Source organism: Seriola lalandi, unplaced genomic scaffold (genome assembly GCF_002814215.2).
Source record: "Seriola lalandi dorsalis isolate HSWRI2012SDOR001 ecotype SW California unplaced genomic scaffold, Sedor1 jcf7180002053794, whole genome shotgun sequence".
NCBI lineage: Eukaryota > Metazoa > Chordata > Actinopteri > Carangiformes > Carangidae > Seriola > Seriola lalandi.
The window spans coordinates 98,790-126,295 of NW_019524347.1; the positions used below are offsets into that span (position 1 = coordinate 98,790).

A 27,506-nucleotide genomic window follows, 5' to 3' on the forward strand; every position below is an offset into this window, starting at 1 on the left:
GAAACCAGATCCTGCTTTTTAAAATAGTGGTTCTGATCACTACTGCTCTCTGGGGAGTCTGTGCAATCAGATATCCATCTGTTCTTGGAGAAAGATGAGAGTCATAAAAAGGTGAGATTATAAAACAGGCAGGTAAAAGTGCAGAAATCTGTCTGTGTTCTTTTTTCCATAGAGATGATGAAGCATGAGACAGGAGGAGTTGAAATGAAATGAAATGGTAAAATAAATAACAAAGACACTTATGTATTTCTGAAATCTACTTGGAATTTTAAAAAAGTGTGACTACACGCATATATATGCACCAATTATCAGTTTACAGTCCATGGCCTCTTTCCAGAGACCGAAATGTATGAAATATTTTTGCTACATGATCTTTTCTAGGGCCAATTTAATTCAAAATGAAATATAGCTGATATGCAACCAGGTTATTTTAAAAACATTTGTGGCGGAAAAATGTAAACAGCCAAAGTTTTGTTTTTCATTTACACAGCCATCAAAAAGAGGAGACTGCATTATACTGTAGCACTGAAGAAAATAAAAGTTTATTCATTGACTAGTAGGCGGCTATTAATGAATATAAGATGAAGAACAGAGAAGTTACTTGTAGAAGTCTTGGCAACACATCTGACGCTCAAATATATCAACTGGCCAAAATATTAACAGAGCTGAGTATTGTGTTTGGTGGTGTGTGTGTATCATCACTCAGTCAGCTGAGATGAATTCCTCTTTGCCAATCCCTGCTGCCAGTGGAAAAGGTTTTGTCACTTTAAGTGAGCAAAGCTGTGGGCTAAATAATTTTTCAGTGCCAGCCATTTGTAGACTAATGTGCTGGCTAAAGCGCAGGACATTGGTGTTTATTGCAGGAGGAAATAATTTCCTCACAAGGGCATTTTGACCCTTAAATGATGGATTTCAATATAAGCTTCATGTCTGTATGCTAAACATGAGGCTACAACCAGCCCCTTAGTTGAGCATGAAGACTAAAAATTACTGAATGTTAGAGGTGACATTGATGTTTTGACAGAGCCAGGCAAGCTTCTTGTCTTTCTTATCTTTATAGTAAGCTAAGCTGCCTTCTGACTCAAGCCAAGTGTTCCAACATAAGAGTCACTGTCTATTTAAATAACTTTTATTCTCCCTTGAATGACTAAATTGAAAAAATCGTATGTTTTTGATGTACAATTTGCATCAAAAACATACAATTAATCAACGTATAATACGTGTGTTGTCAACATATGGTTGCAAAGTTTTGCAGAGAACTATTATTGATGATCTCTTTTTTTTCTGGCAAGTATCTTGGCAATAAACAGTATGCACATATGCACGTACACACGTGCATGCACACACACACACACACACACACACACACACACACAGAATGTTAGGAATGGTGTCTCTGAGGCCTTGTTGACACCCTCTCTGTCTCTCCACTGATTTAGAGGGTAACCCTGCCAGCACTGTTCTATCCTGAACATACACACACACACACACACACACACACACACACAGCTGTCTGAGTGGGCCGTGGTCCACCCTGGACATAGATGCCTGTACCCCTCACCCTGCTTTATTCAATCACCACAGCATTAGATCTCTGTGACAATGGGAATCCCTGGGTGAAATAATTTTTGGTCTGACACTGGCAGAGCAGCAGGGTGATAAAATGGCAGCCTTTTTGATCTGTTAAATCCTCTGGGAATGACCTTGGAATCTGGTGATGGAAAGCTTCAAGGGAGTTTTTCTTATACACAATTTGTCCTGCAGTGACCCTTCTGTCTGTACAAGAGAAGGTGTGTGTCAAGGGGGTTTAACACTAGTTCAGAGATAACACTGTTCTAAGCAGCTGTCAAGTGAGAGATGAGCTGAGAGGGTCACTGTCACTGTTTTCTTAGCGTCAGCAGATCATAGAGGAAAGCAAAGGTAAAGATACAATGGGTGTACACAACCATAAAAATTCACCACGTAAGTATTTTTTATTTGTTTTTGGATATTCTTTTGCTTTCTTGCTGATAGTTAGATGAGAAAATCAATACCCCACCCCCCCTACAGCAAGCAGCTGGTTAGTTTAGTCTAGCATAAAGAGTGGAAACAGTGGGAAATTTGAAAGGCAGTTGACAACAGATATGCCTTAAAGCACCTCTAAAGCTAACTAATTCATATGTTATATATTGTTGTTATGAATTGTTTCGTTAATCCATACAAAAACCTAAGTGTGACTGTTTAGCAAGCAGTCCAGAGAGTGGTAACTCTTAGCAAGAAAGCAGACAAGTATATTTTGCAAAATGTTGAACTACACAATATATTGAACAGTATGGAGATTGATTGAAGTGTAATATGAACTTTGAACAGGAAACATTGTTACATTTTCAGCTTTTCCAACATCAGAGCTATGAAAAAAAGACATAATCTACACTTACCCAATGGTGCTTGTACTGTACAGTATATCTGCCCTTCTTTGCCCATCAGCCTGTCTGCACTCCACTAAATGGAATTAGATTCATCCTGGCTGCCTGTGTATGTTCATCCATCAGTCGAGTCAAACCCAGTCCTCTCTGACTTCTCTGTAACCTATGTATCCTTTTATTGTCATTAATGACTAGCAGATGTCGTCCAACAGCTAGAAAAAACATTCAAAGTGAGTGTCGCACAATGGCAAAAAGTATTGCATTGTATATGTCATCATACTTTTGTTTGGACCCTACAAGTCCCTCTGCTTGCATATAAGGCATGACCTGACAGAGCAGACAGCATGATGAATTGTGGCATCAGCTGGTTTAAACCCTACTCGCCTACTATTTTTTATTTTTTTGGAAAGGTTGCTCTGTTATTCATCCTCGTCTCTGTGCATATTTGTTCCACAGATACTGAGTGATACTATTACATTTTGCTATATTCATGAGATGATGTGAATATTGTGTTTGGAATAATTGTAATCCACCTAGTATCTGTAATAATGTTTTATAAATAACCCTTAGTCCCTCCTCTTTTGTGCGTGTGTGTGTGTGTGCGTGCGCGCGTACGAAACTGAGAGAGGGAGAGAAAGAGAGAGACTCTGTATGGTTTTGGAACACTCCAGTGGACAAGATTGTGGAAAATAACACAGTCTATTGGTCAGTTAGTTGGTGTGTGACATCAGTCTGTGTGTATGTGAACCGTGGGCGGTCCACTGAGGGATGGCTACTTTAGGAGTCGGTCCTGCCCCTGATGACCAGAGAAAGCTGGACAACAGCAGGATCAGCTGCTACTGGATGCTTCAGAGAAGAAGAGCCACAACAGGGAAGTTTCCCGTGAGAAGACAAGCTGCTGTATCAAAGGTCAAGATAAAGAAAGGAGCAGACAAAAACATCTGATTTTTCCTCATCCAGTTCGTTCTCAGATCACAGCCAAAAGAGGAAAGGTAACAGCTCGCTGACGGGATCTGGTTTGGGTTATCATTCTGAGTAACGGTGTCATTATTTCAGTAATAATGGAGGCTACCAAGCCAGTCCAAATATCTGCAACTGACAACTAAGAAATGAAAAAAAAAAATCTATGTGTTTAAAAGGACTTGCTCAATGTATGTCAAATAATGTAAGAAAAAAAAAAAATTAGTATCTTTTTGATTATCAACTACTTTTCCTTACAGTCATTTCTATCCTGATTGTATTTATGTTAGTGTATTATTGTTATTGGTGTGTGTGTGTGTGTGTGTGTGTGTGTGTGTGTGTGTGTGTGTGTGTGCGTGTGTGTGTGTGTAAGGGGATATATTGGCCCTGTTCCCTGTTGAGTGATGGTAACTGTGAACAGATGTAGCAACCCAACTGAGAAGTGACTGATCCCTTTAATCTATGATAAGAGAGGCGACATACATGCACACACGAATACAGGACACATACATACACGCTTATATTCAAATACCTATAGGCTTTGCTCACCCTCTAACTAAAATATTGTGTTATTTCTGCTTTTTTTCCACCTCTTCACCACCACTAACCCTAACCCTCTCAAGCTGTGGATCAGTGTCCAGAAAGGAGCCACACCCATCTGCAACCTTCCACAAATCTCCTTTTCTCCCTCCCCCTCTTCTCAGCAGCAGGACCCTCTGCTCCTCGCCAGTCTCGCCCAACCTCTCAACCTGTGATACGACCATGGATCGCTCAACACAGGAGCTGTTCCTCAACTTCATGATTGTCTTAATCACTGTGCTGCTGATGTGGCTGCTGGTGAAAGCTTACCAGGACTGAACCACGGTGCAAGAAGTGAAGAGATCAATGGGAGGGAGAGGGGATGGAGATATAGGTGTGGAGGGATGCCAGCATGGTTACTGTAGGACTTTGCGCACAGTGTTTACATCTTTTCATTCTTTTAGGCTACGCTCACTGGTCCGATCCAGCCCTCTAGTATTCATATGAGGTTAAAAACCATGTGATCGCTAAAGCCAGGGCAGGCTGTCAAAGACAAACTAGCCTTGGATCCAAACTTGTATTCTGAGATGTTGATGAATGCAGCCTTGAAATTCTGGCAAGAGACAGAAGTTTAAATCATAGTACAAATGGAAGGTGAATAAAAATAACTGAACTGATTTGAAACCTTTAAAGTGACTGCTAGAAAACAATCCAACGTTACTATAGATAGTAGGATATACAGTAACCCATGTCACTGTCATTCATGTGACCTTCCATACATCGAACTATGCTATTATATCTATTGTTCTGTTTCTACTAAAGTGATGAATATGTAAAATGCAGACACTGTATTTAGACATCGACACAAATAATGAAGCATTGTGTTTATGCTCACTTCTTGCCATAAAGCAGTCTTTCATTTGTTGGATTCTTTTTCTTTTTCACAACACAAACTTATTATGCATTCATGTATCATTCAGTATGAGGCCCATATTTTTCTCCTTGCATTTCCTGAAACTTTAAGTTATTGCATGCTTTGAAGCTACAGTGTTTCTCTATGATAGGCAGGTACAGATAAAGCTGCACATTTGCATCAAACAAGCATTTACTGAAGAAGCTCAGGTGATTTAGCTATTGGTCAGATGCAGAATTGCCATATGTAGTCTAGCATGTGAGAGTAAACAGGGCATGCATGTATACATGACAGTCTGAAAGAGAACAAAGGCAAGTGGAAATCCATCTAGATAATTTACACAGTATTGCCATGAAACCATTTTAGCTGAATTGTAAATTGTGTAATATACATGAGCAGCTCTCTATCAGGTAGAAAAACAGAATTAAGAGAGGGCAATCAGGAAAATAATATGGAAAAGCCCAGATATAGGGCCAATTTCTGAAAATATTAAAAAATAAAGTGTCTTTTCTAATCTTTGCTATCAAATAAAATCAGATATAGCACATTTAGTTGAAAGGCCTTCCAAATAGTCCACTATACATTCATATCATGAGTTTTTCTTATATGGCAAAGTGCCTACAGGGACCCTTGTGTCTGATACCATATTATGTGCACTGGTGCCATAACAAAAATAATCTAATCCATTCAGGCTACAAAATCACCAAATTTGGAAAAAAGTCAAGGAGGCTGAATTCTTTGGGCTGTAAATGGGGCCTCAAAGGTATTACATAATAAAGTCTTCTTTTCTGTCTTCTATCTGTAAGAGAGCTGATAAATTTACAGATACCGTGAGTTCTTCTTTGAGTGGATTCTCCATTTGAAACATATTAAACAGACAAGAAAAATATTCATGTACTAAAATAGGATTTCTAAAATAGTCTTCTGCTCAATAGGGTTCCTCCATGGGAGGGACCATATTTAGATTGACACAACAAAGAGCCTATGACGGCAGGTGTTTCACAAATACAATTTTAAGGATCAATTCTTCAAATAAAAAAATAAATAAATCATTTGGCTCAGGTGCTCTCATGTTATGATGATCTGTAAGAGGAGATGTGGTTGTTAGTTGAAGACAAACTCTTGATTGTCATTCTCTCTTGAGGTGTTAGCTTTGTCCATCATGCGCACAGGTTTGAAAGGCAAGGGAGACTCATCATGGGTAATTGCTTACATCATGTAACACACATGTACATCCACTCCCATGTTTGGTGCGTGGTTGTGCATGGTTGTGTGTCTGCTGCGTATCATGCTGTGTCACCCCACGGGTCTCTGTATCTGTTGAAGCTGATGAGTTGGCAGTGGAACTCAGTGAGCGCTCTGGGCATGGGCGCCACTTCCTCCCATTGACTTCTCCCGCTGTAGTACACCTGCACAGGTAACAAGAAAAACTCACCGATTGTACAAATAATATACGAGTATGAATCACCTGTCAAGCCTACTCATACCTGGTTAACCCATTAACCCAATGGGTCCCCAGTGCTTAGTCTCCTCTTTCCTGGTCTCCATTACATCTGTCCCAGACCAGACTAATACAATGACTTCCCCATCTTATTCACTTTCTCACATCCATCCATACTCAACCTTAAATCACATACTGTTGTGGTGTGGTAGAATGGATTAATATCTTGTGTCAATTTTAATGTCAGATGTTGTAAGTTGCAATTTTTGTCTTTTTCAGTGGGATAATTTGCGTGCCAGTGTTTCTCTGATCACTTCCTCCAGCAAATTTTGCCATTTTGCCATTAGAAAACCTGTCAATGCATCAGATAGGTTCCACCATTAGCTCATGAAATAATGACTTAGAACACTAGCTTAAATAAAAAAAATATCTTTCCTACCTGAACTTCATCAGTGATCTCGTCAGGGGAATAATCTCCACCCAGGATGTAGATTCTGTCTCTCATACCAACTGCTCCAGCATTGAACCCTGCACACTCAAATGACCCTTGACCCTTCCACACGCAGGTCTCTGGACAAAAACTATAGACCTGGATGGGAAAAAAGAGACACTTTTAAACTTTTCTGTGCAAGGGGCTCTTAAACTAAACAATCCTTTTTAATGCTTTTAGACTGCAAAGCAATGACTGATCGACTCATTCACTCATCCGTGCCGGATGATAGCCAACCTTATAAGTGGACAGGTCACAGAGGTGGAGTGTATGATGAATTGACACTGCCTTGACCAGTGTCGCGTGGAAGAACTGGCCAAACTCTGCCACCAGACGGCTCCACTGGTCCTGCTGGGCGTCATAGCTGAAGAAGCAGTCCAGTGAGGGGTTGAAGGAGTCTGTGATTTCCACCTCTGATCCAAGAGTATAGATAACGCTGCCACAAGCACTGGCCTCAGGGTAGAAGATGGCTGTGGGCAGAGGGCTGACTGAAGACCAGGTCTGGTTCAGAGGGTTATAATATTCCACCTAGATTAGGATAGAAAAGAACAGAATTTGTCCTGCGTATTTCAAACAACAATTTGGTCTCGATCATATGTAGAGGACACACCATTACCTCCAGCAGACTGGGAGCCCCCCCTCTGGATCCCTTGGTCCGTCCCCCGATGACATACACTCGGTCCAGGCAGGTCACAGCTGTATGCATGGTGCGGGGCTTCAGCATGACTGGTGCAGGTGTGCAGGTTAAGGTCACAGGACAGAAGCACCAAACCTCATCGGTGGCATCGTGAAACGGTTCTGCCACATGGAGACGTATTGCCCGGCAACAGTTTCCACGACAGCCACCTGTTACAAACATCTTATATCCAGTGGAAAGAGGATAAGATGGTGAAAATTTTCAAACTCTAATTGAGACCATGATGACAACACATTTAGTTAGAAATTTTGTTGCAAAACACTGTAAATTCCTTGATCTTATTCAGTACTGTATGTTGATTCCCTGAGTTTGGGAAAATACAGTCATGTGAAAAAATAAGTACCTCCCATGGAATTTTGACAGACAGGTTCCACCTTCCACTCCCTAAGGATGTTCTAATCATTGGAAACTAATCTGGAACACCTGACTCTAATTTTAAGGGTTTGAAAGTGTGATGTATGATTGATAATCACTTTTTTCCACGTGAGTGATTTTTTTTTTTGTTAAATTATGAAAATGAGTACAAATGGACAATTTTTATGTATTATTTCTTTGAGTATATCACCTTTATTAATAGACACTGTTTCAAAGGGCTTCAGATTGTTTAATTTTAAAGCATCACAAGCCCAAACTGTACCTTTTCAGCATAGCCGGTCAGGTATGATCCCGGTGGGTCTGGCAATGTGGTTGTCCCCTCCCCATTCCCCGTTTCTAACTCTTTCCACTGGTCTGTTTCTAGACAGTAGCAGAAGGTGTGGCGGATCTCTCCGTTCTCCTCCGTCTTGTGGATGTAGATGTAGCTCTGCGCAGTTGCTGGCCTGGCATCAGTGAGGAGGCCGTTGTACTGAGTCTGTCTGCTCTGGGCCTCTGACAGAAGGACGAGACAGGACTCATCGTCACAGATCAGAGTGTCTGAATCTTGAAGACTCTGAAAGAGAAGGTAAGGGGTGAGTTGCACATGGAAGGATGAGACAATCACAAGACTGCTGACTACATGAAATCCTAAATCCAAGACATGCAGTGTGATTATACCTTTAGCGCAGATGCAGGTAGATGGTGCAGTCTGGTTAGAGACAACAATCCTGGCAACAACTTCTGCCTTCCTGGGAGATCGTGCCGTATCCATCTAAGAAGTGACATAACCACCGCCTCCTCACTGGGCATGTTTAAAACGTCACACTTTAGGCATGCCTCCAACACATTTACCTATAAGAAACAATTGAAATAGTAAATACTGAGTGAGTCCTTTTAACCATTTTGTCACACTTTTCCAAGTGAGCAGGATGATAATAATGTCACTTGTCAAATCAAAATCACTTTTTATACTATTATTGCTAATTTTACACAACAAAAGCCTTTTGGAAGAAAGGACACACCCTACACTGTCAGAGCTAGATTTTTATGATTTTCTTTAATGTAATTAAAGGAACAATGTTATGTCCTGTATCTAGAAATTAGATGATTTCGGCACATAATGCTGTTTAGTGCTGCATACTCTGCATACATAATACATAATTAAGGTGTGAAGTAATTAAAGGAACATATGGATTTATTAACAAATATTCTATATCCATCAATGTATAAACCTAAGCATCTCTTATAAAAGGGTTTTGTTCTTAAGCAGCACCTGCATATCCAGAAAGTCCTGGGTTTTGGAAAGTTCAGAGAAGTTCTGAAACACAAACTCATTGGCACTTTTGAGGAGGGAGGCCGAGCCGTAGCCCTCAGCGATGGACAACAGGGACAGACAGTTACAAAGATCCATGGTTCCTATCAGGAAGTCACTGCATGCTTTCGACAGGACTGATACCTGGAGAAACAACAACAATGGGGAAAACATACACATGACATCTTGTACAGAGATTTTTTAAAAAACTGCTTAGAGATAATTAGAGATAATTTAATTTAACAACTTAAAGATGAAAACCACTGACATATACAGTGCAAACACAAGTACTGCATTAAGCACCTTAAAATTGTTTACACTTTTGTTTTCAGTACATATTGTTATCATTGGCTTAGCAGAGTTTTATTTAAGTAAAGTTACTAAATTCACAGAAGCCTCATAATAACCATTCTGAATTGACATTTTATTTCCCCTTCAATTATCAATATTTGAACTGATGACAAAATGGCAGATGTGTGCCAGTTTAAAGATATGCTACTTATGATACAAACTCAAATAATATGAAACAAATGACAAACACAATATAACTGCACAATCTGGTCCAAAATTTATTGAGATGTTGTGACGAATCCTTACCAGATGCAGCATTTGTCTAGATGACATCCTGAAATGTTAAAATACATTTCTGGACCAGAGTATGTAGTTTTGTGTCTTTTTTTTTTTTTGATGTTGAAGTACTTCTCTTTAAACCATTTACTCAGCAACTGCAGTGCCCCCGCCGGTTACATGAGGCTGAAATCAATTCACACACAGCATTTTGTCTTGCAGACATGATGCGCGTTTCAGAGAAAGAAAAGGGAAAGAATGCAGAAATGTTTAGTGGGCGCTAATGGTTGTATTTCTACCTGCAGAAAGGAGGCAAGCTGGTACAGCATGTCTACATTGCTCTCAGTGATGAGTGCCTCTCCAGAGTAGGCAAAGTCCAAGAAAGAACTCACTGCCACCGGACACAGGTTACCCAGAGTCACGGAACCATCACCACGCTCTCGCATGTCCACCTCGAACATAGCCCTAAACACAGAGCAGTTACATATGAAACTGATGTAATAGATAGATAGATAGATAGATAGATAGATAGATAGATAGATAGATAGATAGATAGATAAATACCTGAAGAAATCACTGCATGCGGCAAGAACACAACGATGACAAAGAAAACTGCGTTCCTGGACCTTAATGGTGAAGTCAAACAGCAAACCTCGCTCCCTCAAGGATCTGAGCACGCCCAGAAGCTGCAGTCCATGGGACTCAGACACCCGCAGCAGGGTCCGGTGCTCTGGGACCCCGTTGCATTGTGGAGCGCTGCCAGGTTCACTACTGGGAGGGCTGTTGCTGGAGTTGTGGGCGTTGGTGATACAAGAGGATGACTCTTGATTTTCATCCATTTTCCCAAATTCTGACAATATGAGACAAATATAATAAAATCCATTAATAAATCCAAAGGTCATAATGTATTTTCAAAGAATGTGGTGAGTCTGAGCCTGTCCTCTTCTGTGAATTTATGTGTCTGTGAGAGAGTTGAGTAGCATAAAATGAATGAATGCATTCACTTCAACACAGTACCACAGTCCCACTCTACAGTACAAGCATATTACTGAGAACAGTTTAAGAAAGGAGCTTGGCTTGTATAAAGCACATTCAGCATTATATCACAATTGCTCAGATCTAAATGAAAAGATTTAGCACACTCACTTAAATGATGCATCGCTGTTAAAAGTCAATCATATACATATATAGGAATACATTAAAAATATAACCTACCGGTATGGTCTGAGGCAGAGTAAGCACTACTCACAGTGTCAGCACCTCGGACAGCTCTCTTTCTCATGCCATTCCCACTTCCGGAGAGCTGAAATCACGCGAGGATTCGGACAGCTTTTTGTTTTTTGCGGTTATCCTTGTCGCTAACATCATCTTTGCTAAAAGTGCGCTGTTTTACCAATAACAATTTGATAATTTTCTCGTTTATATACCCCCTCGAACTATATACGTGTATACAGTTCTTTGTTTGCGGTAGAGATAGGCGCAAAGACAGCTGGGAACTGTAGTTCTCTCTTATTGGTTAGCTTAAAGCTCAAAACTCGGTGCCCAATTCATATCTACGGTGTAGTTGTCAGTGGTTACAAATATTAACAATTTTCAGTTGCAAATAGATATAAATGAGGGTTCACAAATACTATAGGCTGGAATAGGCTGTTACCTATGTTTACTAGTAAACCCTCTGGTTTTGCTGGCTGTAACTGTTAATGTTTACATTTGTTCTGCAGATAGCCATAGTGTTGTTATTTATTTATTTTGACCCTAAATGCAGCAATCATGACACAGCACTTGATACGTAATTGAAAAAGTAATTACTATTAATGGGTAAATTCACACGTAATAGCACAAGAGACAGGCTAAGTAAGGAAACATAAATAATTTTGAAAATAAAAATAATATAACTAAATTCATATGCACTCAGTTGGCAGTTTTTTAGACACACACACACACACACAGACACGCACGCACGCACAAGCGCGCACACACACACACGAAAAGAAAATCCTTTGTGGACACTGAAAGGTTGCCTGGTTTGGATATCACAGGCATTGATCTCTGCTTTGTGTATATCCAGATAATTGAGGCAATGTGGTGCAATGCATATATTCGCCACTGGATGGCGCTGCCTTGCTGTGAAGCAAGATTTGTGGTTGTGCTTTTGCATCAGGCACAAACACTGAATCTGAATCAGTGAAAGTAAGCGTCCAGTTATGCTGCAGTACCGTTTCACCACCACAATGCTGCTGCTGACCAAATAACACTCTCCTGCCTGGAAATGTTGATTACAAAAGAAGATGCATAACAGCAGGCTTTTGTAGACATGGACTAAAACTACTACAACGTGTTACCTCAAGTACTAACGATAATAATACGCATGCAACGACAAGCTGACATAACGACATATTACTACTCATCTCTCAACAACACAAAAACCATGGAGTCAATCATGGATAAAGTGCACAAAACACATACAAAATAGAACAAAGAACTAACAACGTGATTACACGATACAATGTAAATTAGACTTCTTTCTTCATTTCCATCGTAGACCAACCTACAGTAGTCGATTTACACTGACCAGCTGGCGCTTCATTATTGAATGAATAAGAGGTCCTGCAATATTAGTGAAAACAAAAACTAAGGCCATTCCTTCAATCATTAACTGTTTTCAGTTGGTTATACTGCGGCGTCTCTTATTATTATTATTATTATTATTATTATTATTATTATTATTATTATTATTATTATTATTATTATTATTATTATTATTAAAGCCTCTACAATGTATGTTATCGGTGGGCCGGGCCCCCTCCTCTCTTCTTGCATCCCTGCATCCCTCCCTCCCCCTCTCCCTCCCTCCCGGCAGTGCATCCCCATCCCCCACACAGTGGCCGTCTCTTTGGGTGAAAGCTGTCTTCCCAACGCCACTGGCCCAACAAAACGCTGCTGTAGCAGAGCCAGTCCGCACCGACCTGAGCAGAGCAGATACACGGGAGAGAGCACGTACACACACGGGGAATCTTTTTTGTTCGACCGAGTGGCTTTGGTGAGTCTTATCCGCTGTTTATTATGAAGGGCAGGAATGTCCATGTGTCGACTTGCTAGTTGTTCGTTTTTTTTCTGTCTTTTTTTTCTCCTCCGTATCCCTTCAATTGTCCTCCGTGGTTGTGGCTACAGTGGGGAACTAGCGAGCTAAGCTAAACGAGCTAGCTCAAATAGCGGAATCAAACTGAAACTAGTTGTCCTGTTGGTAAATCTTTTAACGTTCGTGGTTTGCGGCCAGATGCTAACAAATACCCGCAGTTGTGACGGTGCAGTCTGCTCTGACCTCCTGTGAGTATTTTTCATTATTTGCTAATCTTGCTCCAGCTAGCTCGCTAATTAGCAATTTGGGCAGCGTGTGTAGAGGGATGCGGGGATGCTACGGCGGGTTAGCGGTTGTCTTTTCAGGCTAGCAGGCGAGCTAAGCTAACGTTAGTATTATGTGACCCACACGGATTCCTACACGGGGTGCTTCGGAATGGTTGAACGGCCATGCTAACGGTAGCTAATCTGGTGATAATTGGCAAGATGGCATCTTGGAGTTGTTATCTAGATTTCGGTGGATTTTCAAAATGGTGTCTTAAGCTTGTTTGAGTGTGACCATTTTTGTCCAACCATGGCTGTTTTGGCGTTGCTGGCTATCTGTGGAATGCAGTGCACCACCAGTGCATGCCATACTCTGATGGACATAACTACATATTAACCACTGATGCGGTGGTAAATACAAATGCTTCCATACTATGCTGAGTCCTCCAGGCTACAGTCCATGTTATGAACAAAGTGGAACTAATTTGTTTTTAACTGAGTTTTGTAATGCATCTGTGTCGTACTAGATAAATGTCACAAATGCTGCCTGCTCAAAATGAGGGATAACGTCTATTCTGCGTATGTAAATATTTGCAAATGGAATTTAGGTGGTCAATTACATCAATGCCCATCACTTATTCCTAAATTCAGAACAAACATGGAGTTTTTCAACAAAGGTTCAGTTTCAGTTACATGAAGATCCCAGCTACTGCAAGAGGAAGTATTATCAATGCAAAAGTGCACAAAGATTTACCATGGTGTGATGGTCTGCTAATGGTGATTGTCATAATTGATTAATCTGTATAATATTCTATGTTTAATATAGTAATCTTTCAGTCCGTAATATGTCAGAAAATAGTGAACATGCCCACCTCATGTTCATAAAGCCCATGGTGTTACTTTCAAATAGTATGTTTTGCTCAACCAGCTGTCCCAAAACATATTTATAGTGAAATAAAACTGAGAAAAGCGGCAATGGTTGGTAAAGACATTGGTTTTCAAATTTCTTAGTTATTTTCTGTCAACTTATTTTAGCATTAGAGGAGATGCAGCAGTCTGACAGGGTATCGCTCTACTATCTAACTGTCATAATACGGGTGCTAAATGCAGCCTCACATAGTGCCAAAGAGACAGGATTAAACACTATGCTAAAGGCATATTTTCTTCTTTTCTCCTATGACTAGTCTTATCAATGAAATGAATCCTCTTTGCGATCATCTCTTTTTTCGGGTTGGGGGATTACCTGCTTTAGTCATTGACTACAAATCCCATTTAATTCAAGAAGCCTTATCAGTCTAAAGGGATTTGAGATACTACTGTTCTTGGCCCTCAGCAGAGCAACACAGGATAAGTAAACTGTATACAGTTCAGAAATTATTCTGCAGAGACTAGAAGTAGCCACTACTCCATATATGGTAAACATTCGCAGATGTGGTATTTTGATTTAAGTTATGCTAAAATAAGTTACTTTTTGTTGTTTATTATAACATCTAATAGGAACCCCTCCTGTCACAGGGCTGAACAACACAAGAGTCATATGGATTTTACCCAATGAAATAACAACACTCAATCTTAATTATAATGACTGTGCATCTTTGTCAGACTACTGTGAAATCAAGATGCATCTGGCAGAATTGCATCCCCTAGATGAAGGCATATTAAATGCAAGGACAATGCTCAACCTTGAAATCCACTCAAATTAGAGTATTCTGGTTGCATTTTAAGTAAATCTGTATTTTTGCAGAGAAAAAACAGTTATTTAAAAAGAAAAAAAAATGAAATGATGCTGAACTGAGCTAAATATCTGTTTGCTAGTTTAATTTAATCTTCAGTCTAAGGTGACCCCTGTTTGCCATGCTACAGGAAAGGGGGTGGCCATTTGGGTTTTGGCATACGTTGGGTGCAGACTCATGTGTATGAATGGTGGGCTGCACAATGCAACCATAAAGCTGTCATGCTATTGAAAGCTAGAGTCACTTAATGTTACGAGACTCAGTGGTTCTATAACAGACTGTTGTCTTTCGAGCACTTCATTCTCGTGTGGCTCGAACTTCTTAATGAGTTGCTCATCACAGTTCAATGAACGAACCACGTACAGACAACCGCTTCCAGATTTACCCTCCCCTTTTGTACCTTGTCCGTCAATTAATCCCTCAACTTGATGACCAACATGTTTTTTTGTGGAGGCTAGCAGATGCAAACATCTGTGTGGTTTCACTAGCTGGAAAGTCTGTGATCAACAATGAGGTTGCTACATTTGAAGGTTAATAGTGCTGTAACTGTTAATTATTGTAGTTCATTGCTATTTCTATGGCTGTAACTAATTAGTTTAATTTTCCAGTTATCAATCTAATAATTATCTTTTTAATTAAGAAGTTAATTGTTTTAACTATCAAATGTCAGAATAGTAAAAAAAAGTTTCCTAGAGCACAAGGTGAATTGCTCATATTGTGCATTTTGTCCAACGAACAGTCTAAATCCCAAAGATATTTAATTTACAATAATCAAACACAGGGGTTTTCCTGTCTGAAAATTTGGCGGGGGTGGTACTAAGCCGTATGAGGGGGGGGTAGGCCTACTAGGCGTACTAGGCCTGAGAACTACTTCTACTTTCAGTCCTGACAAATTAACTATCTCGTCAATAACACGAATTACCATTTTTTCCCCAATATTAGAATAACTAATGATGTCTGCACTGTTTCACCTGCCCTCGTGATTCTCCTCTTCTTGAACTTTCTTTTTAAAATAATCTGTGATCTGAGACATTTCTGCTAAAAAAAAACCCAAACACATACGACGGGATTTCAAGTTAATTTAGGGAAACTTTTCAAGAAGCTAAGTGTGCTTGGATGTAAAAGAGACAATATTTATCTGTAGAGTTGCTACCTTTTATATGAAAAGGGATGGCAACTGGTTTGGTGTTACTTGACATTACATTATTCACAGCACTTTGAGGACATAAACATAAATGAAAAATCAGGTCACCGCCTCCTTTCGCAGGCAGAAAATCCAGCGCGTTCGTATTCATCTTTGGCAATTTCGAATGGCTCTGCCTGATGCATGGATTACGATACAGCGCCACTACTTTGCTGTAGTGGAATACAGCCGCAATTGCAGTTAGAAACATCAGATCCAGCGGGTACCGAGAAAACAAGTACTAAGATTTTGTCGGGAGGCGGAGGCGGCACGAAATTTGATGGAGGCGGCCACCTCCCAATTCTCTATGCAGGAAAAACCCTGCAAACATATAAGCAGGAAATGCAGATATCGAAGATGAAACCAGTGAGTGTTTTGCATTTTTGCTTGCTAAATGATGTTAAAGATTAACAGATTACCAGAATTGTTGCAGGTCCATTTTCTGCTGATTAACTAGTTGATTAATTGACAATGTTGCTGTTTATGGCTAGTCTTAAACAAATCCACAAGAAAATATGAATAACATCATAACTGATGGATAGGGATCTCACAACACCAGAAATTTGGTGGTTGGTACCAATGAAATTCTGATTCTTGATACAAAATTTGATACCACAGTAAAACACAGGCTGCTCTGCACACACCCATATGGTCATTGTGCAAGCAGTAGTTTAAATTGACTAACAAGATGACAGACCCATGGTGTGAAAATATTCATTTAAAAAGTGGCTGTTGCTATGCTAGCCTAAACAAGCTAATTTTAGCCGTTGAACGTTGTGTGTGTGGAGTGTTTCCACAACAGCTGTTGCAATTCAAAAACAATAGTGGTAACATTTCAGGATATGAACATTTTTGGAAATATGTTGTTGATAAAAAGCTAAAAACTTTCTTTGAGGTTCTTAACTAAGTTTGAGGTGTTTCTTCCTTCTTCTTTTTCTTTTTGAAATGCTGTGTGGCAATGTTTGCTTTAGGTTGTATATAACTTGTCCCTGAAGACCCATGTCAAACACAAAATATCTCCATACACCAGTCTTGTCGCTTTGTAAAAAAGTTTAAAAAAAAAATGTCGCCACAGACCTTTGTACTCACAGGTGTCACTGCCATTCTCTGTGTTGTTATTTCGTACTGTGCCCGCCTTGTTCTCTTCAAGTTTGATGTCAGACTAGCACTTGTAGGGTTATTATACTGCCAGTAGTCAGTCCCAAAAGAATCACAGCTCAAGTACCCACACCTTTTACAGTGCCAATAGCAGCACCAATAGTGTTAAATTTTCATCAGATCAATAAATGATATACTCATGTTTATATTTTCTGGTTGTGACCTTTTCACTGCATACCAATAACCAAGTTTCTAATCAGCTTTTTCTTTTTGCTGAACATTTGAGTATTTGTCATATCTGGAGAAATTTGGATATTGACATGCTGCATGTATACATGGATTTACACAAACCAGGTTATTACCTGAGGAACCTGGTTACCTATGAGCATGTGAACAAATTGATTGTAAAATAATACTTAATTATTCTTTTAGTAAATGAAATAATGGAATTATCCTGTAGTAGCATTATACTCTTATTTGCACTGTACCACTCTAGTAACCTACAATCAGTTTGTAGCGTAAGTCTATCACATTTGTGTTGAGATGGAACAAGATGAGCTCATTGTTGGGAAAGATTGATTCTCTAACATGTACCCAAACAGATTCCTGATTGGTGTTGCCTGTATACATAATTACTGGGTGGTGTGTGCATGCGTGCGGTGTCTAGGCATGTGTATGAGCATGTGTACAGGTGAGAGATGTCACTGGGAATAAAGGACCAGGATAAAAGGTTGAACTGATTCCTGAAGGCAGTGTTGTAATGCATTCAGCTGTCAGTCATGTTAGGAGGTCTGCGACTGTGTACAGTGTGATCCAAAAGTCTGAGACCACTTTCCCATTCAAGTGACTATACACATGGACACAAATGTCTGTGCTGCAAGCTCTTGTTTCATTAGTGATACCTACGGTTATGATCAATGACGAAAAGTGTAAAATATGGGACCTTTAAGTTTTTATAGTGGTGTTAATGGGCATCATTGCACCACAACACAGTGCTTTAATGATAACACAAAAAACAAAGGAAAGTTGCACCATGACATCTGTCAGCACACATCTTGGATCAAATGCCGTCACTACAAAAAGATACTACACATTAGTCTCTCGTATACTAATATGGAATTGGGACACTTTTTTGTTTTGATTCTCCACACCCAGAACCCTGCTGTATCTAATCAAAAGCTAGTTTACACCTGGGACTCTATTTGAATAGGCTCTTTTTATGGTTGACATTTTGACGTGTGACGGTATAAAAAACATCTGAAAATAATTAAATTAATGATTGCTATATTTCTTTTTAGCTTTTTCAGTTTCAGGGTTGTGTTATGGTGCATACCAGCTCACTGTCAAACTGTTTTGGCTTACTGGGACTAAAGTTAATGTCACCGGTAACACCTGTGCTTTTCCTACTATGACTATTTGTTGAACCACAGCAATAGTGTAATATTTATTTATCATTTAAGCTGTCGTTGCTATTTTGACCACCAGAGGAAAGAACGGCTCCAAAACAAAACAGAACAAAAAAACAAACCTGCTATACAGTTGGCTTATGAAGTTGGTTTGGCTGTTAGCAAATAGTTGGCTACTTGTGCATCCAGCAGACATGGAGCAACAAGAGCTCTGAGTTCTGTATGTTTAGAAAGCTTGGAATATCTGCAGCCACTAGGTGGGTTTCCTTTTTTTTAATAACCATTTTTAACATCAAAACAATCTTGACATTTTGCAAAGAAAAATGCTCAGGTGTAAAAGTTGATGTTGGCTTAAAAGCAAAATGCGACCAAGTGAAATGGACAAAGATTCGGCAAATGAATCATGATGTACATGAAGCATGTGACTTAAATGCCCAGTGAAGAGACAAAAAATTGCAGAAGACAAAAACAGATCTGTGTAAAAGGACGAGGAGTTTTTAACATTCTATAATGAATGTACAAAACAAACAGAACCCTCATTGTTGGAGGTTTGACTGGCACTCCTTTAAATTATGTCATCTTGTTTCCCCATTTACTTCTGCAATGGTTAAATGCTACCCGACTGGAGAATTTCCACCAAGGGCTGATTATCTTGATAAACCAAGTCTTTATAGTCACATAATGGAAAGGGGAGAACGGATTAGTTCACACTTTCTTTTGCTGTTTTTCCCCAAAATTTGGTTGACTGGCATTGATCAGTAATACTTAAAAGCCTCTGCTCATTAATTATGTTGATTTGTGTAAAGACAGGAAAATCTTTTCTCCTGTATTTGCCACGTCCTACCTCTATTGTGGGCAATAATGCCTGTCTGCTGTTAATATCGCCTAGTGGTATTGATTGTTTATCATGGGTTTAACTGCCCAGACCTAGGTCATAAAGCTGTCTGCTCTCTTTGTCTGTGTGTGCGTGTGATAGAGTCCAAGAGCAGATGTGTTTACTTATGCATTTATGTCTGTACATGTTTTTTTCTGTTATTCTTTTAGAGCTGGCTAATTACAGGAGCTAATTTTCAGTATATTTCTTTTAAAGCAAAAGCTTAATTAAGTGTTAAATTGTTATCCCAAATTTTCTGCAAGTTTATGGCCTACACTAATGATATGGGTAACTATTAATTATAAATTTTCCAAAGCTATATTAAAAATGTTTAAATGACTGTTAAAATTCAAAATCCAGCTCAGTACCAGCTTTGGCCTTGCCCTATAGCTCATTATTTCCTTTCCTAACTTTGTCATTTTTAAGTAGTAAGTGGTAGCCAGTGATTTGGAGCACCTTTTTAAGCTTTATGCTTTCAGTCAGTGTTCTTTGTATTCAAGCATACTGAAAGTTACTGCAACAGTCTAGGGATGCACAAGTGTTTTATTATATTGTGTATATATATATATTAGCAATTACACAGTGTTGTGGATACATTTGTACCATGTATGAACATGGTGGGGTCAGATTTTTCTTTAGTAATTGTTTATGGGTTTATTGGCTTGCAATCGCACTAAACTGAGAGAGAACAAGTTTTAAGCATTTTGCTAGCATTTGTATCTAGACAAGCAACCAGTTATGGACTACGGTGTTTTCCCTATATGCAGCCGCGCAACTGCTGAAATTTTACTTGGTTCATTAATATTCATGACAAAACGACCACCGCAACTTGTGCTTTCTAAACTGTGCACAGCCCTCTGAGTGAAACAAAGAGGATCCTACCACACACCCAAAAACAAATACACAAAGGTACAGTAACAGAAAAACATTGATTGTTAGCAGCTGGCCATTTCAGTCGAGAGAAGCAGAATATGGTGACATGGTAGACCTACCTACCTGCCCTAAAGGAAAGTCATTTACGTCATCTAGGCAAAGGCTGTAGAAGTATAAGAGAATATGAGAGTACCAGAATTTAGTTAATAAAAGTGACTTTTTCCAAATATCCATGGCAAATTAACTGTTACAAGCCAAGGTCAATGGTTACTAATTGATCCTGTTAGGCTGCACATTAGCACCATTACACAGCCTTTTCTGAACTCTGTAATACCTGTACATTTCATGTTAATTACTCAGGTAGGGCATCTAATTAACTGGATACTATGACTGAATTACTGACATTTGTAGGGAATACAGCTGACCCTGTACAAGCATTGCACCTCTGAGGGTGGAACCCCATGTTATTAGGATATGAATAAAACAGTTGCAATTTGTTTGTGCAAACAAAATAAACATTTGTGCTTGAACCATTTTCTATAACTTAAATCTTAAAATTTTAAGCATTGTCCTATTCTGTCAGCACCATTAATGCCCAAGTGATCCCGAGGTGCTCTCATTTGTTCTACATTCATGGGTACGAACAGGCTCATTAAATTGGTTATCTTTTTATATTTGTGTTAAATAAAAATTTTCTGTGTTGAGGCATTTCATTCTTAGATATTTATTATTAGAGCTATATGGGCTTGTCAAAAGCTCCAGGAAAATTAACACACGACAGGACAAACTGTATCTATGATGATTCTAGGGTCACTCTAATTCCTCCACCTGCATGTGTAAATATGACTCCGGCATTGTGCACCTGTGGCCCCCACACAACAGCACCGCTGCTGAAAAAACTAGGGAAAATACTACACTACCATACGTTAGTCTGTAAAATATCCCTTTGATAATCTTGTACATCTTTTCAGCTAATTAAGTACAACAGTAGAATTATACAATCAACATAGACTGCTGTAGAATATGAACACCATGTTTTCGAGGGCTTTTAAAAATTCTCTTGGTTGGCAATGATGGACTTTTATATAATGTTCCACCAGAGTTCTTTCATGATGGCTCTTCTGAGTAAATATTAGCATGGTATCTATAGCTATCTCTAGACAAACTTTCCTCTTCGTTTGTCATCCATGCAACAGTTTCCTTGTCTGGCGTGTAATGACTGTCAGAACCTCGCTTAAGACCAATATGGCTGTAGACTTCTAGGCTCGTTTCCAGTATCGTTCAGTCCTACTATCAGTGTTGTAATTCCCTAGTTGCAGTAAGAACTCATTAAAAGCCACATTACTTGATGCTCCCCTTTAAGAAACTTAGACACAACCCTCTAATTAACTCTTTTTAAAAAGACTCTTTTTGTTGAGGACAACTTTTTCACCATCACATCTATTCCTTTTTACCTCAGTGAAGGTAATGCAATTAACTTTATACACCTATGGGTACTTTTGGATTTCTTAATGCATCAAATCATACATTTTAATTCAAAGCTGTATCGACAGAAATATTGCAGGGTAAGTATTAGGTGCTAAGACTAAATAATCACCGATCTTAAATCGTCCGATTTCTTATATTCTCATTTGGACCTACAAAAGGTAGAGCTTTGTTGTCCAAAATGTGCAACAGATACTTTCATCATTCTGACCTCCGTGGCAAAACTTAAGAAAACTTTCCATTTTATTTACCATAATGTAGCGCCTCTAAATGTGTGTTACTAACCAAGGACGACAGCATGGGTAGAAATCTCCATAAACGGATAATGTTGAAGGGTATTTCTTTCACGGTATAGGCACTCTGTGTATGAAAAACATTTCCATTTTCAGTGGGCCGGCACAATATTGTCACATAATCCAAGGATGCAGACCCATGAGGTGTGTGACTGATGAGATGATTTTGGAAAGGAGAATAGAGGAGGAGGAGGAAGTCAGCTCAGAGAAAAGGGGAGATGCTGTCCCAAAGTGTATAGTGCTGTCCTAGATCTAAAATAGCCCAGAGCTGTTTGAAGCTCATTGCTATGGGGCAGAACTGATTGTGTGGAGGGTGGTGGTGGTGGTGGGGGGGGGTTCTGATTCCATCACAGTGGCTTTCAATATTGTTGTAGGATAGATGTGGTCCTGGACTTATTATAATTGTGGATGTCAGCTCTGTTTGTGAGAAAGGGCACTATTAGTCTGTCACTTAGGCCTGTCCTTCGTTAGATATGATTCTATAAACTTTTTTTTTTTTCTTTTTTAAATCTGCTTCGAAATGTGAGTAATTGGGACCTACATAAGCCAAATTATAAAACATTTTTGGTTAGTTCACAGGAGAGATTACTGTTTTTCTGTAATTTTGTCTGTGCTTTCATCACTGATTTGGGCATGAAGTGGGCATGTTTTGATTGGAAGGTGATGTTACAAACATCTGACAACCAATCAAATTTTAGCTAAAAATTTGAATCTAATGACAGTTGTTGGTTACTTACTGCCAGGTAGCTGTCAACCACACACAGTCCTAATGAAAGAAATTAGCTGAGTTGTTGTGTGTGAAATCTTTAATAATAATATCTAAATTAAATTATATGTATTGGTCATGATTATTTAGTGTTATAGAGAAATACTTAAAGTGCCCATATCATGCTTTTTGGATTTTTCCTTTTCCTTTAGTATGTTATTGCGTTGTGCATTTAAATTCCAGTTACAAAGCCCAAAGTCCATGGTAAATGGAGCTATTCTCTCCCTCAGAAAACACTGCTCCTGAAGTGTCTGAAACACCTCAGTTGTTGGCAGCATTTTAGCACATTTCCCATGTACAATTCTTAAAAGACAGCATATATAGAAAGAAAATGAAGAGTAGCCGAATCCTGCTTTGGCAGGATCGTTTACACAGGACAACAGGAAGTAAACACAGACTTGTGAATGTGTTTGAGGTTTTAGTTGGGTAGGGAAACATAATGGCAGAAGTGGAGTTTAGTGGTGGAGGACATTTTTGAACCACGTGTTTTGAGGTTGGTGAATAATGTCATGGAAAGTCTTGGGCAAATGTCTGCGCTGATAAGGCAGACATTGATGAGGTTTCAGGGGCTTTAATGCAGATTTATTGTTGGTGGTCAGTATTACAGTACAGTACGGCTCCAGCTAACCTATTGTCAGGAAGCTGCCAATTATTTTCTCAATTAACGGATTATCTACAAAATGTCAGAAAATAATGAATCATTAATGATTTCATCTTTACAGTACAATCAGTCAATCCAACAATAATATGCAATAGAATAAAATCAATAAATATGAAAAGATCCTCCTAATATATTAACTGTGACTCATTGTCTAAGTAGGTATTTTAAATATTAATTGGTCTGTAAGAGAAAAAATACTATTGACGCACCACTTTACACTCAGCAGTTTATTGTCTTATGGTTTTTCTTACCCTTTCCTTCTCATATGACCCAAGTGAAATGCTTTCCTCCTGGAGGATTTAAAAAAAAAAAGCTGTTCAGTTCTATTCTCTCCTGTGCTGAAGTGTGATAACGCCCACCGGTTTTGATTTGTAGCTTAAAGAGTAGATGCCTGGTGAGGTATTATGTGGGAGGATAGAGTCGGTGTGGGGGTTGTGTTGTATTGTACATGTTCTCCAGGAATGGTAGCTCTTTGTGTGTGTGTGTGTGTGTGTGTGTGTGTGTGTGTGTGTGTGTGTGTGTGTGTGTGTGTGTGTGTGTGATTTATTCTTTCACAATCCTTCCCTCCTCCCTCATTATTACCTCTTCTGCTCCCCCTAGGCAACAAGAATCTTCCATTTATGGGAGATTGGAATGGAATCAACATCATTATTGTATTGAAACACACATATTTATATTAACATGAACTTTGAAGATCTTAAACAATGCAAGACTTTGTCACATTACTACAATTACACAAAACATTAAAAGACATGCACTCCCACAACAATGCCCCATCTCTGTTAGCATGCAGGATAGCAGGCTGTATTTTTTGTACCATGGCCTTGAGGCTATAGCTTATTAGTTCAGCTCAAAACGAAGTCCCACTAATAGAGTTTAAGCTTAACGAAGTTCTGAAAAATAGCTCAGGTTAAGCCAGAGAGCAGTAAGGTTTCCTTAATAATGTCAGTCAGTGGTGAATGAATCCCTGCTCTGTGTGTTCATGTGTGAAACGGAGAGTGACCTCCCAATACAAATACTGACAGTATTTGGGGTAGCAGTAATGGCTGAAATGATTTGTTGATTGCCAGAAAAATAACCAGCAACTGATTATTTTGTTAATAATTTAATCATTTCAGACATCTACCAAACAAGAAAAGCCATATTTTCTGGTTGCAACGTCTCAAATGTGAGGTTTTGATGCTTGTTTTTGGTATTTATGAAGGTAAACTTGATATCTTTAGATGTAGGACTATTTGATGTTAAAACAAGGAATAAATCATTATTTGGATTTTTCACAATTTCTTTGACATTTTTGACACAATAGATGGCAGATTAATCTATAATGAAAATACTTGCTAGTTGCAACCCTAGGTGTGATGTACTTCATACAGCATCATGCAATATCTTCAGGCAATTTATACAATGTTTTTTTTTAATGTCTGTTTGGACTAGAGATCAAATTGATACAAAATAGTTTTTCATCTTCATCTTTCATTATCATCTGAGAATGGGGTGGGGGAGCCTTGTCTTTTTCTGGTGAGGAGAATTTTGAATGAAAACTGTAACTTAGTATTTGATCAGTGATGCAGTGATAAGGTTGCTACCAAAAGTACTACACTATGCAAATCAGAATTTCACACATCATCCACTAGACAGTGCACAGCACTTTTTGGTTGTTATGTAGCAGCATCAGTTTTCAGAGCAAATCCAATTTTCTGATAAATGTTTTTCATCATCGCAGTGTCAGACAGGTAGCAGAAAAAAATGAAGGGAGACTCAGTTCCATGTTGAGGATGGCAGGCTGTTATAGAGCCAAACATGGTCACTGCTTTGATTGTCATAACCTACAGAGAGGTGTAATAGCTGTCAGCAGATAAGTGAAAACGTTTCCAATCACATGCGGTTTTATCATCGCTGCCAGAGTCCCTGTAAGCAGCTGTCCTTTGACTGATGGAGGGGTGCTGCACTGCTGCTAGCCCTGCTGTCTTTGAAGTCAGGTGTGTTTGTCTCAAGGGTTGAAAAGACAGATAAATCAATTTTTACAAAAAGGAGAGAGACTGTGACAAAGTGTGTGCTATGGCTTTGGCATGAACTGTAATGTAGGTGATTTAAAAAAAGAGCCAATTAATCAATTAATTATTCAAATCATTTTTCTTGAAAAAATGCCAAACACTCCCTAGTTTCAATTTGGAGGATTTGCTCTTTTTCTTAACTGTGTTATAATAATCAGTGTCTTTTTTTGTTCTCGAGTGAAGTTGGGTTGAAACGAGACATTTGAGGAATCTGGGAAATAAGGATTTTGAAAAATTGTGTGTTTTATAGATGGTCTAACTCCAGAGTGAATGGTGTGTAAGTGTATTTCCCAAAATGGCAGATCGTTCCTTTTTATGGGTTTGTTTTTGATGTTTCCAGACAACCAACAGTATACTGTGTCATTTTAAGTTCTTTTCTCTTTGAAGTGTGCTTTATAAATGCTTCCAGACCCTGAAGGAGATGTGTGGACTCCTTTACACTCTGTCCTACAAATAAATGTACAATCTCTCTCTGTCTCTGTATGGTGAATATCCTCTAGAGAATGGGCTTTTACAATCAGAGTGGTCTGTTGAACAGAAGGTCTTCTGGTTAGAAACAAGCTTTTTTTTTTTCTTTTCTTTTTTTTTTTTAAGCAATAGAGAGCCTGAAGCACCACATCACCACTAACCACACACCAACTCCCCCTGAAAACAAAGGGAGTTGTGGTTAGACACTCCTACTCATCACATGCGTTTCTGTCATCCTCTGTTTCTCGCACACACCTTCATTACACACATTGTGGTGCCCGTCTTTTTTCTCACCCATTTACTTTTCATCACCTTTGTGTGTGTGGGCGCACATACACACACACACACACACACACACACACACACACTCTTGCTCAGACAAACAGATGAACATGCGTCTCTCTACTCTATTCATTCACAGCTGTAATTGGATATTTGTGTGTTTGCAGCACAAGACCTCAAGGTTAGCTTAGCCACCTGTCTGTGTTTTAATGGGCATTATTGTCTCATTCTACACATTTACAATTTATGACATTCATGGTCCCCATGTGATGAACCCTGATGATTTTGATTATCTTTTGATTTTTCCTCTGACTGCCATTGTGGTTTTGAATGAACTGTCTTAACGACTATTGGATGGATTGTGTGAGATTTTGTGCTGACATTCATGTTCCCCTCATGATGAAGTGTAATAACTAAAGTCACTAAGTCATTTAACTTGCACCATTATTGTTATTTAAACCGGCTGGCTAACGGCACACAAAATTAAAATAGTGGACATGGTATATAGGTTAATGACCATGAAAACATTGTCATTGTGAGCATTTTAGCATGCTAAAGTTAGCTTTTATGCCCCACAGAGTCGTTTGCATGGAAGTATACTACTGTTGCCATTTACACCTTGAATTAAAATGCGACATGTATCTGGATACATTTTCTGGATAAGGAAAAAAACGCACATTTATGTCACATGCACACGGTGGCCACATTTTTAAGAGAAAAAAATGCTCAGCAAGTTAAAAGTTCAGTTCTGACTCCAAAAGCTACAAGTAGTAGCGATAGCTAACAGGTCTTCCCCAAAAAATGAACAATGCTCTTCCATGGCATTGGTTCCCTCGACCTTGAACGCACCATGTTTGAGATCCACTCACAATGCTGGCAGAATGGAGATAACGAGAATGCATATTAATACCAGTTGTAAATGCGAAGGCCCATGGATTGGATGTCATTATCCAGCAGTGGCGGCTGCTGGCCTTATAAGGAGGGGAAGCTCATTTTCGGCCTACATCATAAAATGTGTCCGTTTATTTATATGTAAATTCGCAGTGACAGAAGAGAGTCGCCAAACACAACGCTAGTTGTTTTTAACAAAGACAAAGTCGCTGATGATCAGTAACGTCTCCAGATCAACTCCAAACAACGGAATGAAAAACTTGAAAAATGCTCCGGTGGATGATTATACTTCAAGATCGCTGATTCGCTCATTTCGCTGTCAATCAAAAAGGGACTCAGCCTCCGACAGATCATCCAATCATCATGCAGAAGCCGAGCGTCCGGGCCAGCCCACTGTCCCATAGACCCCCAGAGACGCTGAGCGTCCGATGGGCGGGAC

At 39.2% G+C, this 27,506-nt stretch overlaps 3 protein-coding genes across 7 annotated transcripts in view; 2 read left to right on the forward strand and 1 right to left on the reverse strand.

The window, feature by feature from the left end:
* The first annotated feature begins 1,631 nt into the window (after positions 1-1,631).
* Positions 1,632-4,807, forward strand: sln (sarcolipin). 4 transcript variants are annotated; one of them, XR_015436971.1, is made up of 4 exons: positions 1,632-1,790; positions 1,893-1,962; positions 2,467-3,397; positions 3,989-4,132. XR_015436971.1 is itself a non-coding variant. In XM_023401869.2 (2 exons), exon 2 carries the CDS (start codon positions 4,128-4,130, stop codon positions 4,221-4,223), a length of 96 nt encoding a protein of 31 aa, XP_023257637.1. In that variant the 5' UTR covers positions 2,851-3,397; positions 4,070-4,127; the 3' UTR covers positions 4,224-4,807. The 4 variants fall into 4 exon arrangements, 3 of the variants coding, with proteins under 3 accessions (XP_023257637.1, XP_023257636.1, XP_023257638.1); XM_023401869.2 differs by lacking the exons at positions 1,632-1,790; positions 1,893-1,962 and having other exon boundaries at positions 2,851-3,397; positions 4,070-4,807; XM_023401868.2 differs by lacking the exons at positions 1,632-1,790; positions 1,893-1,962 and having other exon boundaries at positions 2,857-3,397; positions 3,989-4,807.
* Positions 4,754-10,645, reverse strand: kbtbd3 (kelch repeat and BTB (POZ) domain containing 3). The gene is made up of 9 exons (XM_023401865.2): positions 10,223-10,645; positions 9,958-10,123; positions 9,053-9,235; positions 8,458-8,631; positions 8,063-8,353; positions 7,345-7,587; positions 6,966-7,256; positions 6,678-6,827; positions 4,754-6,206 (listed from the first exon to the last, which is right to left on the reverse strand). The coding sequence occupies exons 1-9, from the start codon at positions 10,558-10,560 to the stop codon at positions 6,084-6,086; spliced, it is 1,959 nt and encodes a 652-aa protein (XP_023257633.2). The 5' UTR covers positions 10,561-10,645; the 3' UTR covers positions 4,754-6,083.
* Positions 10,646-12,548: 1,903 nt separating this feature from the next.
* Positions 12,549-27,506, forward strand: part of fam168a (family with sequence similarity 168 member A) — a 32,691-nt gene continuing 17,733 nt past the window's right edge. For both annotated transcript variants that reach the window (XM_023401862.2, XM_023401863.2), the window contains exon 1: positions 12,549-12,698. The gene's annotated coding sequence lies outside the window, so the exon portion shown is untranslated. The remainder of the gene's footprint in view (positions 12,699-27,506) is intronic.